This window comes from Corylus avellana, chromosome ca4 (genome assembly GCF_901000735.1).
Source record: "Corylus avellana chromosome ca4, CavTom2PMs-1.0".
NCBI classification, from domain to species: Eukaryota; Viridiplantae; Streptophyta; class Magnoliopsida; order Fagales; family Betulaceae; genus Corylus; species Corylus avellana.
The window spans coordinates 35,565,663-35,586,093 of NC_081544.1; the positions used below are offsets into that span (position 1 = coordinate 35,565,663).

The 20,431-nt window shown below is 35.2% G+C and overlaps 2 protein-coding genes across 4 annotated transcripts; one reads left to right on the plus strand and one right to left on the minus strand.

The window, feature by feature from the left end:
• Positions 1–448: 448 nt before the first annotated feature.
• On the minus strand, positions 449–12,454 carry LOC132177280 (uncharacterized). Of its 2 annotated transcripts, XM_059589538.1 has the most exons (21): positions 11,999–12,454; positions 11,504–11,589; positions 11,211–11,312; positions 10,532–10,638; positions 10,337–10,437; positions 9,523–9,610; positions 9,042–9,130; positions 8,329–8,468; positions 8,061–8,226; positions 7,804–7,939; positions 7,534–7,630; positions 6,788–6,917; positions 6,031–6,090; positions 5,829–5,947; positions 4,663–4,787; positions 3,745–3,969; positions 3,119–3,279; positions 1,911–2,074; positions 980–1,062; positions 805–890; positions 449–716 (listed from the first exon to the last, which is right to left on the minus strand). In XM_059589538.1, exons 1-21 carry the CDS (start codon positions 12,209–12,211, stop codon positions 573–575), a joined length of 2,622 nt encoding a protein of 873 aa, XP_059445521.1. In that variant the 5' UTR covers positions 12,212–12,454; the 3' UTR covers positions 449–572. The 2 variants fall into 2 exon arrangements, with proteins under 2 accessions (XP_059445521.1, XP_059445522.1); XM_059589539.1 differs by lacking the exons at positions 10,532–10,638; positions 11,504–11,589; positions 11,999–12,454 and having other exon boundaries at positions 11,211–11,298.
• Positions 12,455–16,568: 4,114 nt separating this feature from the next.
• On the plus strand, positions 16,569–20,431 carry LOC132179842 (probable arabinosyltransferase ARAD1). Of its 2 annotated transcripts, XM_059592632.1 has the most exons (5): positions 16,569–17,127; positions 18,208–18,504; positions 18,606–18,701; positions 19,182–19,289; positions 19,917–20,431. In XM_059592632.1, the coding sequence occupies exons 1-5, from the start codon at positions 16,645–16,647 to the stop codon at positions 20,049–20,051; spliced, it is 1,119 nt and encodes a 372-aa protein (XP_059448615.1). In that variant the 5' UTR covers positions 16,569–16,644; the 3' UTR covers positions 20,052–20,431. The 2 variants fall into 2 exon arrangements, with proteins under 2 accessions (XP_059448615.1, XP_059448614.1); XM_059592631.1 differs by lacking the exon at positions 19,917–20,431 and having other exon boundaries at positions 16,571–17,127; positions 19,182–19,910.

Sequence of the window (20,431 nt, forward strand, 5' to 3'; positions counted from 1 at the left end):
TGAAATGACTTCTGATCTCTGTTGTTCCAAAGCCATGACTTGGTGGTGTTTGTGTTTGGAATCAGAATGACAATCAACGTGAAGTTATCATGACTTGTTGAGAGGATGAGATGTACAAGAATGGTATAGAAACGTCGTGCAATTTCTAAATCTTAAGAACAAGTTGTAAGATTATCACCAAATATTGACAGTATTTTGCCTCATTTTACGATCCTTTAATATGATATAAAATAGGAAAGAGACTGGGTTTCGAAAATTGTATAATCCAAGGTAATTAAATGAAACAATTGAAAATCGAAAGCATTGTGATCAAGCAAATAAACGTGGCTTTGAGCCAAAAGGGACACGGCCAATATCCAGATTAAGGTTTAGGGTTTTTGAGTTTATGGTTTGGGGTTCAATCAGTCTATTGGCCTTTAAGCAAAGAGGATTAGAGAAGAATGAAGTATTGAATGAATGAATTCAAAAACTGATATTGATTTTATTAAACTATCTTATTCAAGATTGATTTTCCAACCAATACAGGGCCAGCCCTTCTTGGTATGTTTGCAAAGAAACCTGCCACTGTGAAACTAAAAGATATAGCTAGACATGAAACTAGAATAAGCAATAACATCCACCCAGTCCGGGAAAAGGCTTTTCAACTTCTTTGCCCCATCGACTAAATTTTGGTCTAATACAGCAACTTCCACTCTTAAATCCTCAGAACTGCTGGCCTGTAAAAACCAAGAAGTTGAGCATGATTAGTAATGGCCACAAGAAGAGATAGGGACAAGGTGAAACTAAACCGTGACCAAACTTTACCTCTAACCAGAAGGTCCAATTCTCATGGCTGGCTCCACTAAGTCTACATATATATGAAGGCGGACTACCATCGATTGTTTCAGGAGCTGTACCGGTTTCACAAAGGGTAAAATTTCTACAACAAAGTGAAGTCTTTAGGCCAAAACCAAAGTGGAATGTGAAGGAATTTTCATACCTGGAAGAATACTATCCGCAAATGACCAACTGGATAAAGGACCAGTAATGTTAAGGACTGTAACCCAAACCTCCTCAAGGGTACTGAAAGGAAGACAACACATTAAGATGTTTAAACCTTACAACTGAAACGTTTTAACACATTATGAAAATCTGTGTTTTCAACTATATCTAAACAAACTAATGGACCGTTTACGTGCATCTATGTAATGGCAAGACACGTATTAACACCCCGTGGATAACGAGGAAGCAAGAGTGGGAGGTTTACTTCAAAGCTCAACTTTGTTCACTTGTTTCAATCATGTAAAGAAATAGCTTTCAACTATTGCAATGAACATTTCACATGCCTAGTATGTGATTTATACGGATTTCACACTACAGCAACAAGAATCAGCAGTTTAAAAAACAAATGCATACTGAACTTCTTTTGCCTGACAGAAGAAACCTTGTCACAAGCTTTAATTCTTCCCCTAGTTTTGGGTGCATATAAATCGTGCACCAACATGTGATAGAAAAAGAGTCGACTTCTAAAGTCATCAGAGATCACACCATAAATTCTGCACCACTGAATATACAAATGCAGGTGGACAAGCATCTTAAAGTAAAGGTATCAAGTTATACCAGAATGAAACAAGATTACAGGGATACAAACAGCCACATGTTGTGCAAAACAGATAAGTAACTTATCGTCTTCCAGAAAACAAGTCCACCATATTTGAAACATACAACTCTGTTTGAAGAAAAGCAACATTATTTAATTGTAAAAATATGAAAAGCGTGAATATTTATGGCTTGGAATATTAAACTATGGCCATGTCAGCCAATAAAGGTACTCACAGCTTTGGAGTTTTAAATCCAAAGCACATGAAAATGCTTGTGGATCTATATGCAGATCAATTTCATGGACAGCACATGCATTTCAATCCACTCACCCTAATGAAAGTTCCAAGTAAACTCTTCGAGATCCTTCTCTAGAAATTGTTTGTGGCTTATAAATAGACAAATGGGGTAGGTATCTATGCTGCTTCAGAACATCATCACTTTGTGTGGGGAACTTCAACATTCTTGAGAACAAAAAAGAAACTGGAAATAGTGCCTGCAAAAGAAAGAGATCTTCTTGATAGCTTTAGATTTCACCCATTACACCCATAATTTTAGAATTAACATAGAACAGTCTATTGAAAGTAACCATTACTTCATGTCATGCAACTTATCCCTTGGTGAGCATATAATCACAGTTACATATTTAAAAAAGAATGGCAAACCTCAATATTTGTGCCAGTAGTTTTTGTTTTATTGTTGTGACCAATGTGTTCAGAAGACCAGCTTAAGTATCAATTGAGGAGTAAAATCAGCTTTTGCTTAATGCCATGACCATTTGTTGCAAGAAAACATTTGGTTGACAAGTCTAGTATATGAGAGAGAGAGAGAGAATTACTAGTTTTTTTTTTTTTTTTTTCAGGAAATCAGCATATTAATAAGACAATTATTATTGTTCAGATCTCACCAAAAAAATGTTGATTTTGATGCAGGTATATGCATTGCTTCTATGCTGGCATGAGGGAACATTTGACAAACTAGCCATTAAGAGTTAGAAATAGGATAGGCATTATTTATGCCTTTCCAAGGCATACAAGACCATCTAAATCATACACTTGACATAACATTGACTTGAAACTTCAAGGAAATCAGCATATTAATAAGACCATTATTATTGTTCAGATCTCACCAAAAAAAATGTTGATTTTGATGCAAGTATATGCATTGCTTCTATGCTGGCATGAGGGAACATTTGACAAACTAGCCATTAAGAGTTAGAAATAGAATAGGCATTATTTATGCCTTTCCAAGGCATACAAGACCATCTAAATCATACACTTGACATAACATTGACTTGAAACTTCAAGGAAATCAGCATATTAATAAGACCATTATTATTGTTCAGATCTCACCAAAAAAAATGTTGATTTTGATGCAGGTATATGCATTGCTTCTATGCTGGCATGAGGGAACATTTGACAAACTAGCCATTAAGAGTTAGAAATAGAATAGGCATTATTTATGCCTTTCCAAGGCATACAAGACCATCTAAATCATACACTTGACATAACATTGACTTGAAACTTCAATAGTCACATACCATCCAAGTCTCTCGATGAGACAACGTTGCAGTTTCAAAAGATAACTCCGAACTAATTTGCAATTTGTTTGCCACTTCAGGTGCATATTTGAAAAGAAAAGGTAAAGAATTGGAATCCAGTACAGAAAGATCATAAGTAGAATCCACAACCCGATTTCCATCTGTCAACCCCAGAAGTAAAACAAAATTTTCAGATGATATAACCAGTAGAAGCGATTTTTTTTCTTCTTTCTGTAAGCTAAGACCACCATTAGTAAGAAAGAGATATGCTAATACTAAAATATCATAGGCTAAAAGTGTAATTCTATTTAAGTATTGTAGTATTTGACTTGTCAGATATTGAAAACGTAATGAAATTTACAGGCCTGTTTGGTAGCATTTTCTGAAAATTTTTCCATGGTTTTGTTATTCTTAAATTATAAAAGAAGAGTTTTAGGAAGCAATTTAATGTTCTCTGAAAACAGATTATTTTCACAAACAATTTTTCAAAAACAGTTTCTGTTTGGTAGAGCGCTTTTGCACTGTTTTCTGTTTTTGTGAATATAAAAGAGTTTTCTGTTTCTAAAAATAGGAACCAAATAAATTTGTGGTTCGTCCAACATATATAAGAATGATAGCTTCTGTACCTGCAGTAAGGACTGTATGCTGAAAGACAAGCCTCTTAGGTGCGTCCTTGCTGTAGGGAAAGAATTGCGATGACAGAGCCAAGGCAAGCACACTAAGATGCAGCAAAAAATGCAAAATTGATGACTTGGCCAACCAATGACCACATATAGGTATAAGGGGGCCCACACACCAGCCAGTTGCAACTCCAATTATTGCTGCCATTACGATATCTGGAATAAAATACCCTGAAAGCAAAGACATAATCATTACTACTACTATTACTACTACTACTACTACTACTACTACTACTATCACTATTATCATGATGATTATTATTATCCTTGCAGTTACTGTTATTGTTATTATCACTACCAACTCCGCTACTATTGTCATTATTTTATATGAATACTTGGGTGGTTAAACACTGCATAATAAAGTCTCCAGATTGTTAGCTTTGAACTGCTTTATATAAGACAGCTTAAAGGTATATCATAAAAAATTTAACAACACACTTTCATAAGATAAGTATGAACAAAATTAGAGCCTACAAGTTGTGAATAAGATACATGATTCAACAACTTCTTAGGGTTTCTTCCCAATAAAAAGAAAATTAATTTTAAGGTAGAATTCATTTGTCAAACAAGTGGAAACATCCATTTGATTAACTTTAACTGCCACATCCACCAAGTGCTCACTGATTAGTGCAGCCTAGCAAAACAATAATATACAGTGAACAGGATTCCAGGGATGCATAACTCTTCGCTCAAAACATAATTACTTAATGAAACAGAATTGCATCCCCCACTAGATCAAAAGACTGAAGTGTATTCTGTTTTAAGCAAAACAGTCTTGCTACTGCTCATGTCTCAAGAGTAGTATGTTTGTTGGAAATGAAAGGTTTAATACTGAGAAAAGATAAAGAGTTCAGAAAAACTAACCATAAGGGGGTGGAACAGCACCCATCATGCCCATCTTCTCAATCAAAAATTGAGCAAGAAACCCCCCGAAGTATACAGAGTATACAAGGCATGGAATCAGAGGGATTATGTAAAACACTGTTGACCTGACAAAAACAAATTTAATCATATCACAATTTCAATATGCTACAACTTAATTCCTTCCGAAACAAAAGACATGCTGTGGTGCAACAGTTCTTTGCAAGAATTTAAATGAAGAGTGGTTCTAGAGCATATTTACATTTACCAATTTCAATCTTACCATATATGAAATTCTACCACCAGCAAACATTAACGTGAAGTACATCAATATATATGAACAATACAAAAAATTATGCAATTCAACTAATTATGATTCATGAAGTTTGCAGAGAAATATGAGTTCAGAACCATGGAAAGCTTTACACAAATGATATTCAACCACCAATGAGGTTTTGTCCCATACTTTGACGACAACAAAGAAAGTCCTTCGGAACTTTTCTCGATCATTTCACCAATTTTGGCAAAACTTGTCAAGAATTATTTAGGTACAAATTGTAGCAACTGAGAATCCAGCAAGTGTCATCATTCCTGTAACGACCCAGGGAAAAACGCTAACCACATCTGCGTTATTACCCTAAAAGGACTAATCAATTTGGAGCTTTTCTAGAATTCATTATAAAACCCTGTTTCACATAGTAATTAGGCAATGTGGAACTTAGTACTCATGACTATCTTTATAAGCCACCCACTCTATGTGGACTTCTTCTTATCTTCTTAATATGGGACCGGGGTATTACAATTCCCACTAGAGATATATAATCTTTTTCCAAGAGGCCAACTACCTAACTTTCCACTACAACGTTCCCAAACTTACAAGCCAAACCCCAGGGAAGCCCAACAATTACAGCTATTTTCCTTTTTGGGCTGGGCTGAAGCCCATTCGAGATTTAGGCTAAACAAATTGCCAAATGGAGTGTGGAATCTAAGAAACAACCTTTGCAATAATTGCAAAAACAAGACATTTTCCCAATAAACTAGGAGTTCTTCTGCACATAAACACTTGGAAACCAGCAATAACACAAATGACTTTCAAAGTAACAACTAGAAAAAAATTGACACGACTCACAAAAGAAAGGAATCAAACTGACCACCATTGAGACGCGTACCTGAGTGATTGGCATCCATAAGATTTGACTGACAAGCAAAAGGAAGCCCACGCAACAAGCATAGAAGCGGAAATGAAAAAAGTCAAGAAGCCCCCATTCAGACCAGCTAAAAGATAAGCCTGCTTTTATGAAGATTCTTTAGACATGAGTTGCAATGTATCTACATCAGACTAATAAACTAATCACAGTAGCCAATACATACCAAAGTTAATATTGCATAAAACCCAAATGCTCCCCAAAACCTAGCTTCGTCAGATAATCCCTACAAGATTCATGCTAGATTAATGGTAAGACAACAACATTAAGCATCTGCAATAGGTCTATAAAATAGATTTAAATCAAATTTGAAATAATGGTACAGCATGGCATGTCTGACATTTTGGCATTACATACCATGTGCACTGGGAGGACATAACCAAATAGATAAATCTTAGCAAGATCCACTACAGCAAAGTTTGTTGAAATTTACAGATTAAAAAAAAAAAAATCTAGGGTAAATTACACCCCATAAACTACAGCCTTTATTCAGCCCCCCCCCCCCCACATGTGAAATTGCTAAATTGTTCATTTATGTGAAAAAGGGTCTCAAATGTAAATAGTTAAAAAAAAAAAAAAAAAATCAATCCCGTTCTCAAATACCTCATATATCAATTTTCAAAATTAAAAGATAGAATATTTTTATAGCTAAAAATATAAAATAAGCATGCTTGTCAAGGATTTAGTCATTTCACATGCTTTTCTGTCCAACTTAACGGCGTATTTGACGAATGAGACAAACTAACACCAAAACTTCAAAATAGAGTATGAGTTGCACTAAGTCAAAGATTATGGGGGTCAATGATGCACATGTGATAGTTTATGGAAGGAAAGTGTAATTTACCCAAAAATTCTATGAAAGAACATATGATAAACTTGGCTCGAATTGAGGAATATATGAAAATTTTCAAATAGAAGTGTACCTCTCTTGACGTCTTAGGAACTGAAACATCTTGAGAGAGAGGAAAGCAACTCCAAACAATTCTTGGAATCAACAGACCAACAAGTGAACCAGGGATAAACATCATGAAAGCCAAGTATGGATGAGCAAACCTGCATTTCGCTCCAGCACGTCAAGAAGAAACTTGCAAATGCACTGATAAAGTGCAGAAGCTTATATTCAAATGGAACTAGAGGCTCTCCAAAGAGTTGGGGTTTGATTTCTAGAGGTTTCTAGAAGTTTAACGTCATAACATCGGCTAGGATTTAAAAAACAACCCATATTATTAAATACATCATTTGGAATCTTGCAAGTACTTTATCACTTTATGCTTAACTGAATCCTACTAGATCTCTAAAGGCAGGATCAAGCCTGACATAATACACATACTAATTCCTAGGTCACTTGATTTAGCCATGACTTCCTTACAGCCATAACATGTCACAAGTTAAACCATAGAAACTGAAAGGAATCATCATGTATAGGGAAGAGCTCCTTCATTGATAGCAACAGGTTTTATTGGCGGCTGAAATGAGATGCCTTGAGATCGAATATAATTAAATACAACTAAGTACAGTTTTATCAATTATTATAGGGTATCCCAAACTTATTAACCTACACCTATTAAGAGGGGGAAAAAAAACTTGATGACAATAAAAAAGCTAGTCAGTCTAATATTAATAACAATATTAACAAGAGAAAAGTTTATCAAAAAATATATCAACCCACCAGCTCATTGCATAACGAGAGAACAGCAACCTTAGGATGGAAAATAAAACCGGAACAATAATTGCAAGTATAATCCCAGTAGCATGGAACAGCGTTCCTGAAAAATTAACAATTTGACAAAGTTACCCAAAATCTCCAAGTGATGTCAATGTTAAATATTAAATATAGAGTAGAGAACCAAAACTCTTAACAGGAAAATATTACAATAAAATTAAGAACATAAAAGGACAGCCACATATTTTTAAATAGAAATCAGCAAAGACCATTTACCTCGCGTAAAATCACAGAAGATTGCAAACCAAGATCGCGATCCAGAATACAGCAAACACAAAAAGAAGGGCATAATAAGGAAGATGGCAATAGGAATACTATGAAGTACCAAGGCTATTCTTCTTGAATAGAATATCTGAAAGATTCATGACGAACAAAAAAAAAAAAAAAAAAAAAAAGAAAGGAGCAATATTATTCATCACTTACAATAATTAATGCATCATAATCAGATCATAAATCACATATTAAAAGCATACCATGAACCATGTTAAGTAATCAAAGAAAACAGCTCGTTCATCCATGTATCCATTGGCAGTAGCAGAAAAAGATTCTCTATCATGGGCATTTTGTAGCTTAGAAGAATTGGTGAAGGCTTTAATCATGCTGAACAAATTTTCTCCACGTGCTTGGATGCTTCCAGGTCTGAAGACATTTGGATGTATAAGAGGAAGTGTTTAAGGACAAAAATAACATAAAGATTCCAATTAAGTAAATATGTACCAAAATAGCAGATGTAATGCATACAATAGTCTCTCCATTGTGTCATAGGAGGTATGATAAAAATAACCACCAAGGAGAAAGATAATATCCAGCCCAGGAATGTTGCCATAATCTTGGGAAAATATTCGGTAATCTGTATCTCCAGGAATAACAGGAAAAACATCCTGCATAAAACAAATAGATCCTCCATTCAATCAGTTGTGTTGAAACAGAAAATTACTGCAGACAACGCACATTAAAATGTAGAGGGGATAAAAGCACATGCACACACACACACGCTCAGGGAGAAGGAAATAAAATAATAAAATTATGGTTGAAGAAAGAGTGTAAATATAATCAATCAGTTGTGTTGAAATAGAAAATTACTGCAGACAAAGCACATTAAAATGTAGAGGGGATAAAAGCACATGCACACACACACACACTCAGGGAGAAGGAAATAAAATAATAAAATTATGGTTGAAGAAAGAGTGTAAAACTATAAAAATCCATTGCTCCAACCGCAGTGCAAAACTATAAAAATGGTAACATGACTTTTTGACTCATTTAACAAAATCATGTAATTAATCGTTGAAGGAAGCAAGAAAAAGGTGTACTGTTTTGACATCATCATGAAAGTTGATATTCAGCGCTCCTCATGAATCATTAAACATGAGATCAATCACCACCTAGATTTGAACTTAAGACTATAAGAAAGTTATTCCCCAAAAAAAAAAAAAAAAAAAAAAAAAAAAAACCTGGGCAGCACTATGTGCCATCGGGTATACTGCTGATTGAGCGTAGACATCAGAAGGCCAAGAACCAGGTCCAGATTGGCAAACTAAGTCTGTTTATTGAAGAACACATAATCAGCAGTGTGTTATGACATCAAAAACGAAATATAGAACAGGAAGAAATGTTGAAATTAAAGTGCTTATCCTCTGTCAACAAGAAAACAATTCTCAATTTATTAATTGTTCCTCGATTTCAGTAAATATATAATCAGGCATGGAAATCGAGCACATGTTAATATTTATTGTTAATACAGTTCTTTGATTGATCTTCTTTGTCTAACATTGTAATCTAATTATCCTAGGTGTTGGTTTCTATGTTTTCTAGGTTATCGGTTGCTCTCTAAGTTATCCGCCAGAAGGAAAAGTTATGGCAAGCAGTTAGTTGCAGACTAACACTCCTGCGCACAGTTTCAGAAAATAATATCAGCATTGGATCATATCCTACCAGGACCTCCAGTACCAGATGCTTCCACATTTATAAAAGCTCCAACTGTATCACGCCATTTATGTGTCTTCATGAAACCATGTGAACCCTGAAACAGCAGATGTGAACAAACAACACTTCAGAAGCTTAAATGTATGTGAGAGAGCCAATTGCAAGAAAAATAAAAATTAAAGAAGGAATTTTCAGATGCAAATTAAATATATGATCAGCTGGCAGAAATTGTGATGGTTGGCTTTTCTACTGTTTAACTTGGTTTTGTTTTTCAGGCAGAAGTGTGTTTAGGAGGTCCCGTGACACCTATTTCTGTTTGCTAATCAGTGACGCCCCCCCCCCCCGCCCCCCCAAATTACAAGGAAAAAAAATTTTAAGGCAAATAAAAAAAAAAAAATTAAGGTTTTTTTTGCCAATTGGTCATTTCTCAAAAAAAATTTGGCCCTTGGTCACTCCCCAAATTGAAAGCTGGCTCCGTCCCTGTTGTTAATTAAACGTTAATCAGGGGATAGCATGAGGCAGTTCCAGCTTCAGTTGATTTTAAAAAATTGTAATATATGTCCTCCTTAACAGAAGTAGAAACAAAAAGGAATTTTAACAGGTGTAGCACATTAAAATTCAAACAAATCCAACTTATACATCTACAGAATTGATTACTTGCATCTCTATAGCCAGGATCCTTTTCAACCATGATGCGGACTTAAAACAACAGAACACCAGAAAAACTCTGTACTTGATAGAACTTTCAAAAAAGGGCAGGTAGAAATAATAGCTGAATAAAAATAATTTTACTTCCAGACAAAGCAGTACCATGATGTCTTACCAGCATAAATAGCTCTTCTGCACCATTAAAAAGAAAAACAATAGGCCGTGGAGGGACCCAGCCAGAGTCTACAGTGACTCTTGCTACTTCCAGCATTGATGCTACAAAAGAAAGAGTAAAGACCAGATATGAACCAATCAAACAAGAATGGCTGGTGTAACATTTATAATGGGCATAGATTTTCATTGTACCCACCAACACATGAACCACAGTCACCAGCACCTGGGGAACCAAGCGGACTATCAAAATGGCCGTTCAGTAAAAGTGACGGGTCAGTGTCTTGTGAATTTACCGATGATATCCTGCCGTTTGTTTAAAGTTAATCCACAGTGACATTTGTACCAAGAAACAAAACAAAAAACAAAAAAAGAGTGGAAAGATCCTTTTTTTTTTTTTTATATAAGGAAATAAGTTATCGCTTCATTTACTCATAATATACAGACTTCCGAATTTCCTCTCATATGCAGTACAATTTACAAGCTTCAAACTTAACAAATTGTACTTGTGTCTTTGTCCAGACACTTCCTCATTTTCTCCCAGTAATGAGTAAACCACCTTTTAAGATTGCTTCTTGGGAAGGTTATTCCCCCCTGCCTTTCTTTTTCTTGTCCTTTCCAATATTCCCTTATAGGGGTCTAATGGTTCATTTTCTCCCCCACAATATCTGAACTTTTACCTAATAGCACCAAAAAATGAAGCTTCGCATGGCTTTCTTGGTATTTAAAATGTTATCTCTATCTAAACATCTTTTAAAACAAGAGGAAGTGGGGCCAAGTAGTTTCATTGTTGATTGATATGCTATTTTCAAAATCAGCACTAACAAATGCAAATTCAAACAATCAATACAATTTCAATCAGAACAATGTGAACTTACCTCATTACAATGTTTATGTGGTTTCTATACGCCAGCGTGATGCTGTAGCCTAAGAACATCATGCTAAAGGAGCCATTAACAACAGTCTCCTCGATATCTACGCTGCAAATAAACCAATTGGGGCACCACTGCAAACTATTAAAACTCAAATAAACAACCAAATCCTCCAGCTTAAGTACAACAAGACCAGACCAAATCTAACTTGAACATGCAGCGTTAAAAACAAAACGAAACAAAACACAGAGAAATTGAAAGGCATAACTTCATAACATTTTAGAAATCAGTAGACCAACCTAATATCGGACCCAGCCCGATCCTTCATCATTTCCAGCTGGCCTTTGATATAATGAGCAGCTTCTCTCAAGCCAGGACGCCCTTCCTGTCAACCAAATACTAATAAACAACCAAACAATTTTTTTTTTTTTTTAAAAAAAAAAGCTTCTATCTTATGGTTCACAGTTACTCTTCTTTGGTTGCTAAAGAAAACTACGAAAAATTAAAAGACGATGAAATTCGCAATCGGAAACCTGAATTTTGAAACAAATTAAATAGCATTAACATTCAAATTTTAATTTACCATGCAACAAATTTAAACTTCTTATAAAAAAATCAAGAAAAAACAAGAGCTCTGAGAAAAATGAAATTCGCAATCTCAAACCCGAACTTTGAGACAAATTAAAGAGTCAAAGCATCAACTTTTTTGGCAAACAAGAAGAGCTTTGGGAAAACCAAAAGAAAACGATTTCATTTCAAAATCAAAACCAAAGGAGCCAGAGAATCGGTCTCACTTGGCGGCCATCGATCACTTTGGACAAAACGCGGACGTGCTCGACCGCCCTCGCCTCCGAGAACCGGCCGAGAGGCGCGTCGCTCCCAAGCGGCTTGACGAACTTCATGTGGAGGACGGAGTAGGCCAGCATGGCCATAAGGCCGTACATGAGCGCCAAAGCAAGCAAGAATTTGAACCCGCGCAAGTCCTCTCTACTCAACCTCAACACCATTTTCTCGTTGTCGCTGGATCGGTGCCTCCAGGCTCCAGGTCTGAACACAAACAGGCGAGATTTACACAGCCACAATAAGAGAGAGGGAGTGTCTCGCGTGGATTTGGAATATGCTGGACCTTGTCAGTGGAGTCGGTAGGAAAATAGTTAATAGAAGAGAATCATAGATAGATAGAAAGCTACAAATGCTTCCACACTCCCGCGACGTTGCGTTTGTAGTCTGGGAAACCAATTTATATATGTATAAAATAGTTCGGTGTTGTACAAGCTTGGCCTGCCTAAGACCAACACTAAGACTGCTAGCGCCGGCCTTTACGCATATCCAGTATCTGGAATAATTGAATTCATAAATTTTAAAATATTTTATTTTTATATAAATTATTCAAGTTTTAAATATCTTATAGTTACAATGTCTCTTTCATCCAAATTTATAGTTGGTTTGAGATTTTGTTTAAGAGTTTAAAAGGAGAGAAATGTTAGAGTTACAACTATTTTCATAAATATTTTGACCAAAAGCTTAAAAATAAAATTTTTTGTAAAAAAAAAAAATATATATATATATATATATATATACTTAAAAACTCTATTTTTCAAATACAATCTCAAACATGTTTTTCCGGTGAAATTAGCTACTTTAAGAAAAGAAATAAAAAAAAATGGTGAGTTTTACGGTTACCTGTTTTAACAAAAAAAAATTCAATATATTCTATGATCTATCAATCTCTCACATTTTAATAAAATAATTAAATAAAATAGTGCAAGTAAATCGCTAAAGGTCATAAATTTCTTACCAACTCCATTGTAGGTTTTTCTACAACAAAAAAGGTTTCTAAAAAATAGTCATGTGTTCCGTACCTACTTATAAAACAGGTCGATTTTTAAAGGTTGGGTTGTACTGTTGTAGGAAACATAGCTAAAATAAAAGGCAAATATAAATGTTTATTGTTGGAAATAAAATATGCCCATCTATTTATATTTATTTATCATTTTATTATTGCTCACTCAAAAAGTGACATGTGTTCACCCTAGCTTATTAAAGGAGAAAGGGCTCCCTGTCTCCTTAACTTAGACATTTCTCTCCCTCTCACGTCTCCACCTCCTCTCCTAGAGACACTTCTCCCCTTGTCTCTATCTCTCTCCCTTTCACACATCTTACTACACACATAAATTATTGGTATTTGGGGCGTATTATAGCTTTATATTTTTACTCATATATGTGAGTATGTGACGCTGATTTGAGCGTCGGATGGTCTTTGGCTCCCTAACCGGAAACCCTTGACCGTGCTCTTATTTTGCAGATACGCCACAGATATACATGAATCTTCTTCTCAGCCCAACAATGAAGAAAAACTGCCGATTAGCCGTACTGTGGACCAAAAATCGCATCAACACTTATGAAGGTGGATAACTAAAATTAAAAAAAAAAAATAAGATTTTTTAATTAAAATTAACAAAATAATTTGTTGAGCCAAATTTAAATACTTTAAACCCTTTTCTTAAAAAAAAATAATAATAAGGATTAGTTATCTTTTCTTTTTTATTTTTACAAATTTGAGTGTTAACTCATTTAAAAACTATATATATATATATATATATATATATATATATATATATATATAATTATATTAGTTACTTGTAGACTTTTAGTTGTCATTTCATCGTTTTTTTTTTTTTTTTTTTGGAACATGAATGAAGATGATCGAGATATGAGTCTGTAATGACGTGCCGTTTCGAAATTGTTGAGTTTCATGTCACTTTCTTCTTACATATCAAATAGAGGGATGGTGGGTTTTTATTTTTATTTTTTTTAGAAAAATGTTAGATTTATAAATAAATTTTTTAAAACAATTAAATTATAAATTGATGTGATCTAATATGATTGAGTTCCTCAGAATTTCAATTTATCTCATTTTTAATTTTGTTATAAAATTTATTTGTAATTTTAACAATTCTTTTTTTGTAATAGGCCAGTCAAATGTCTTCTTTATTTAAATATAAAAGAAAATAAAAACTATACAAAAAAGAATTAGACACTATTTTATTTTATTTTTAACATGGACACTCTATTATGGAGGCCTGTCAAATGTCTTCTTAAAAAAAAAAAAAAAAACTAGACATAAAATAATTGGACACTATTTTATTTTATATTTAACATAGACACTGTATTATGGAGGCCTGTCAAGTCTCACCAAATCGAATGTCTTTGGTATACAATTGATAACAATACCAAAAAAAGAAAAGAAAAAAAAAACATATAATTTCTATTATTTTAAGAAAACCCCTGTTTAGAAAAAAAAAATGAAAATAATTACAATGCAATTCTTAGGGTTATTACTGAGGATTGAGATCCTTGCAATTTTAACCCGCCTACAATTTCTAATATTTACTTATTATTATTAATTTTTTGTGAGTACAATTTTTAATATTTAAAATTTTCATTTAATTGAACAGACTACATTGAGCGATGTAGTCTTTAAAAAATAAAAAATAATAATTAAATGGCATGGCTAGACTACCCTATAAGAGTGGACTACTGCTATTTTACTCACAAATTAATGGGTGAGATGGGGTGACTACCCTAAAAAAGCAAGCAAGGATGAGAGGGTGGTCAAACCACTCATAAATACCGTTAGGGTCATCCAACCACCCTCAAGTGGGTGCACGACCACCCTAACCATTCTTATCGGGCTAATCGACCACTTCTTTGGATGCATGGATATGGCACTCTCCCCCCATACTCCCCTTTAAACCTTGGGGGAGAGCTCTTCGATGGTGATTACACCGTGTCCTTATAATGGTCAACCACATCCCCAATGGCGGACGCAGGATTTCTCCTACATGGGGGCATTTTTTTAATGAATAAAATATAAAAAATAATTTTTTGGTCTCTCTTTGTGCATTGCTGTATTTTTTTAATGAATACAAAAATAAAGTTAAACAAAAATATAACAAACCGAATAAGTGAATAATTGAACAAAATTTTTAATTATGTTTTAAAACATATAAATAGAACTTACAATTTGTTTTGTCAATACTAGCACTCATTTAATTGTCCTATTTGTAGATATACTCTTCGAGTTTGGTCTTTATCACTAAGATGATAATCAAACTTACTTTTTTTTTTTTTTTTTTTTTTTAAGCAAGGATCTCCGAACAGATTTGCTAAATCTACTTCAACTCGAATTCATTTAGAATTTAATTGGAGGTCAATAGAATCGTTGTTTTTCTCCATAATCTCAGACAACTACAATTATATATTTATACAATTAAAATATAAAACAAAAACTATATAAATTCATAAATAATTAAATATATAAATAATTAGCAAAAATAGACTTAACAGTAATATAATTATATAAATATTAAAACAATTCATTAATTTTATAAGCCATTACAAGATTATGTCTTGCTTGTCCAGCCTGTCCCAACTCCCCAGTCAATATTCCCAAAAAAAAAAGAAAACGCACCGTTTAGAGTACTATTCATTGTCACCTTCATTCCATTCGTATGAAACACTGAGTTTCTAAATTTTTTCAAATTTCATTTTAGTAAGGGGCATAATATATGGTTGAAGCATGAGAAATAGGGCATAATCATAGCTGAAGGGCATACTTATGCCTAGGAGAAGGCATAATCCGGCTGAGGGTCGACCCACCCTATGTTGGTGGTCTAACCACCCGTTCAAATAATGTTCCCTCACTTTCTTGAAGGCCGTTGTTGACCCACCCCAATGACAAATTTGGGATGACCAATCACAAACACATTATTAAGTAGTTGACCACCTTAAAGGGTAGCATTGTGTATATATTATTTACGTTGTCATGTTATTTAAAATTTTAAAATAACGCAACATTATGTATTTCATTAAATACTAAAAAATTTAATTTGGATCAAAGAAAATTATCTTCCCGTTTGAGTTCATTATAGCATTGAATTAAAAAGCTTTCCATACCTTGACAAACATCACTTTTACACAAACCACTGAATTCCTAACTACCATAATCACCCATTTACTATGAATGACTTAACCTCTTTTTCTATTTTTAATACCAACATTGCAAATATAAATTCGACACAACTTGAAAAAGGTGATTTTTTTGTCAAAACGAGGATGACCTCCAAAAAAACCAATTAAAAAAAAAAAAAAAAGAGAGAAAAGAATAATTTTCTATTGTTAATTTTTTCCCCAAAGTTCCATTAATTATTCTCTTATTTGTTCTATTTAATTGCATCTAAATATGAATGGCACAAAAATAGTTGCATGGTGTCATACTTTCATGTCCTTAAAAAAGAAGAAAAAAAAAAAAGGGTGTGTGTGTGTTTTTTCTCTGACACAACAAAACGGACAGTTAGCTCATCACTCTTTAAAAAATAGAAAGAGACTGCCTGTAAATCCATCCATAGCACCACCACCAACAGAAACACCTGCGAGAATGTACGGAAAAGCCGCAATCTCTCTGATTTTCGTTGTCCTCCTCCTTATCTCATACTCTATCTTAATGGGGACCGTCGATTTCAGATCATACTTCTTCCCTCTGATACAATCACCCGCGGGTGCGCGCTCCCTCTGTGCAACCACCAACCCGCCTCTCCGGGTCTACATGTACGATCTCCCGCGCCGGTACAACGTGGGCATGCTGAACCGCCGGAACCCGGACCAAACCCCAGTGACGGGCGGTACCTGGCCTCCGTGGCCCAGGAACTCGGGCCTGAGGAGGCAGCACAGCGTGGAGTACTGGATGATGGGATCGCTTCTATACGAAGCTGACGGTGGCGCCGAGGAGAGAGAGGCCGTTAGGGTTTCTGATCCGGAAATGGCCGACGCGTTCTTCGTGCCGTTTTTCTCTTCGCTTAGCTTCAACACCTACGGGCACACCATGACGGATCCGGAGACCCAGATTGATCGCCAATTGCAGGTACTTGACCCGGTTTCTTCCTTCTTTTTTTTTTTTGGGGTGGGGGGTTGGTGTTGTGTTTGTTTATGGGTGTAGTGAATTGATATTAGGGGAATTGGGAAAATTGGTATTGAATTGGGTGCTTTTGCTTGGTTTTCGAGTGGCCTCTTAGCTTGGGTTGGCTTTTGCATTGGATTAAGCTTCACTGTTTAAACATAAACACTCTGCCGAGCTTGTAAAACTTTAAACATCTTTGTCCTCGATTTGCTAAGGAACTGATCTGAAAAGTGGGAGAATGCTTAATCTTTTGGATACGAAGAGAATTGCTTACTTTCTGAGGCCCACTATTGTTGGATGAAATAGAAAGTAGCAAGAATCAAAATATGTGGACAGACTGAGAATTTTATTCAAGTTTGGATTTTTTTTGTATGGAGTCATTTAACAGAAGTGACATATTGAAGGGGTTGCTTGTGATTGGAAACCCACGGGTTGTAGCATAGGATAGTTTGGACTTGGTGGCTAATCGAACATCACATTCCATTTACTTTATATGGTAAGCGATGCATTTGATTTTCGACATGCAAAGGTTTCTGCAATTATCTACCCACTAGGCTTTGCTTTATAAGACAAGTTCGTTCTGTTTGTTCACCATTCATTATTTTGGGAGTTCAATATGTGGCCTTTGATGGACATAGTTGCAAAAACGGTCGATAGCAAATGATTTCAATTATTTCGTTGGTCACGTTTTAAAAACATCTATAGCTTTTCTTTGACTATATATGAGAAAAACCCATGCCCAGATCAGTTTACTAGGTTTTTCAGCAAATGGTTAATAATTCACCAGTTAGAGGGCAGTTATGACCAATGACTTAGCGGTTTGTATTGGTTAAAATTCATTTTGTTTTACCTATTAATTATTTTATGTAAGACTGCTCATTTTCTTTGCACATCGCTTGATCAGTTTTCTGGAGTTCTGCCTCTGATGTCAACTCTTTTTTCACATCAATGTTACACGGGACAAAAATATGTTTCAAATACCACACCTTTGTTGAACCTATGTACTTTTGTTTACAGTTCAGTATGGGTTGCTTCTGATTTCAGATTGATTTACTGAAATTCTTGCGGCAATCCAAGTACTGGCAACGGTCTGGAGGCAGAGACCATGTGATTCCTATGACACACCCCAATGCATTCAGATTTCTACGAGAACAGGTGAATGCATCTATTCAGATTGTTGTAGATTTCGGCCGCCACCCTAGAATCATGTCAAATCTGAGCAAAGATGTGGTTTCCCCGTACGTGCATGTTGTGGATTCATTTGCAGATGATGACACTCCAGACCCATATGGATCTCGCACCATACTTCTTTTCTTTCGGGGGAGGACATTCAGGAAAGATGTGCGTTAAGTTGAATTTTGTTTGAATTATAAACAACATCCAGTTCTTAAGCTTCACATATGAAACTACAGTTGATTTTCCTGGGTCTTGTTTTGTTGCAGGAAGGCATTGTTCGTGTTAAATTGGCAAAGATATTAGCTGGTTATGATGATGTTCACTATGAGCGGAGTGTTGCCACAGGTGAAAATATAAAAGTGGTAAGTAGTTGATTAATAGATAACCTTCAAGTGACATTTTTATTTGCATATCTTGGTCTTAGAATGACGAATGTAGATGATTCATACTATTTCTAACCATAAGAAAGAAGATGCAATGATTTTGTCAAAAGTTTCTTGCTTCTTAATCATCCATTGATGCTGTCTTATTGATACATAGCTTGCTTCTTGTAAATTCTAATTGAATATCTAGATGAATGTTGCTAAATGGAAATTCAACACCATGCAATGCTTGCCACATATATCTCTAACCATAACAATTGAAAGATATATGTCACCATGTTGAAGGACCAAATTTAAGTGGCTGTGAAATCATAAATTTTTTCTTGACCGAAACAGAATGGAATCCCCAAAAACAAAAGTTCTGACCTTGCATTCATACGAGTATCCTAGTCAACGCTCTAAATGTGTTTGCTTGCATACTTTCATCTTTCTCATTTCTTTCATCTTCTGTTATACCAGTCTTCACAAGGAATGCGTTCATCAAAGTTCTGCTTGCATCCTGCGGGGGACACGCCTTCATCTTGTCGCCTGTTTGATGCCATCGTGAGCCACTGTGTCCCTGTCATTGTAAGTGATCAAATTGAGCTCCCATTCGAGGATGAAATTGACTACACCCAATTCTCCATATTCTTCTCTTTCAAAGAGGCACTGGAACCTGGTTACATGGTTAATCAGCTCCGGAAATTTCCAAAAGAGAGATGGATTGATATGTGGAAGCGGCTTAAGAATGTCTCCCATCATTACGAATTTCAGTACCCCCCAAGAAAGGAAGATGCTGTCAATATGCTATGGAGGCAGGTTAAACATAAGCTTCCTGAGGTCAAACTTGCTGTACATAGAAGCCGGAGGTTGAAAGTCCCAGACTGGTGGCGAAGGAGAAGATGATCTCGGGAGCCTGCTTTTGACTTTGTATATTCATTATAATTTCTTAACATAGGGGAAGCCCTTAAAGGAACAAAGCTAGATACGGGATGACGCCCTTCTCACTCTTCTGAGTCATTGAATGGGATTCTTTGTTCTTTGAGGAGGAAAAAGAATCTTTTTTTCTTTTTTTTTTGTTCGAAAAAATATAACATTGGATTCATGCCAATTATGCAGCATACCATGGCATACTTATTTTTCATCCTCTACACAGGATATGCTCCATAAATGGAAATCTTAATTTTCTTAATAAGTGCGTTGGCTTTCTGTTAGGCATTTGGATTCCAAATTGACAATGGAATACCCATTGAAAGCTGGTTTGATGATCGTTTGGATAAAGAACTACTCGCATTCTGTTCTTGGAGACCTTGGTGGGAGCTGAAGATGTTCTTGGAGAGCTTGGTTTGAGCTTAAGATGTTCGGCGGTTGATTGCAAAGAAATTCAACCTTGGGGAGAAAATAGCGGCAGCTGTTTGTCCTCCTCTAAACACAATTTGAGATCCTTTAGAAAGATGAGCCTTCAATGTGAATTCCAGTTCTACAGTTTGAATTGGTCGTGATTCAACGAGATAGAGAGGAGTGCGGATCGGGGCTGTAATCAACAGTTGGAAACGTTTTATACAAGGAAGATGGCACCCAGAAGTGCTTCATGGATAAATGAGCTTGGGAATAAGCGATCTCAAACTTTTAAACTATATATATGTATTTTGTTGGAAGGGGACGAAGATGGCTGTAATTGAAAAGTTTTGGTCTTTGAAGATGGGAGGAGTTAAATGAGATTTTAATAA

Coding starts and splice junctions, on each gene's coding strand:
- LOC132179842 (XM_059592631.1), top strand. CDS start 16,645: ATGTACGGAAAAGCCGCAATCTCTCTGATTTTCGTTGTCCTCCTCCTT. Junction 18,505..18,605: donor GGAGGACATTCAGGAAAGAT/GTGCGTTAAGTT, acceptor GTTTTGTTGCAG/GAAGGCATTGTTCGTGTTAA. Junction 18,702..19,181: donor CAGGTGAAAATATAAAAGTG/GTAAGTAGTTGA, acceptor CTGTTATACCAG/TCTTCACAAGGAATGCGTTC.
- LOC132177280 (XM_059589538.1), bottom strand. CDS start 12,211: ATGGTGTTGAGGTTGAGTAGAGAGGACTTGCGCGGGTTCAAATTCTTG. Junction 11,590..11,998: donor AAGTGATCGATGGCCGCCAA/GTGAGACCGATT, acceptor TTTGGTTGACAG/GAAGGGCGTCCTGGCTTGAG. Junction 6,918..7,533: donor TCTCGTTATGCAATGAGCTG/GTGGGTTGATAT, acceptor AGCGAAATGCAG/GTTTGCTCATCCATACTTGG.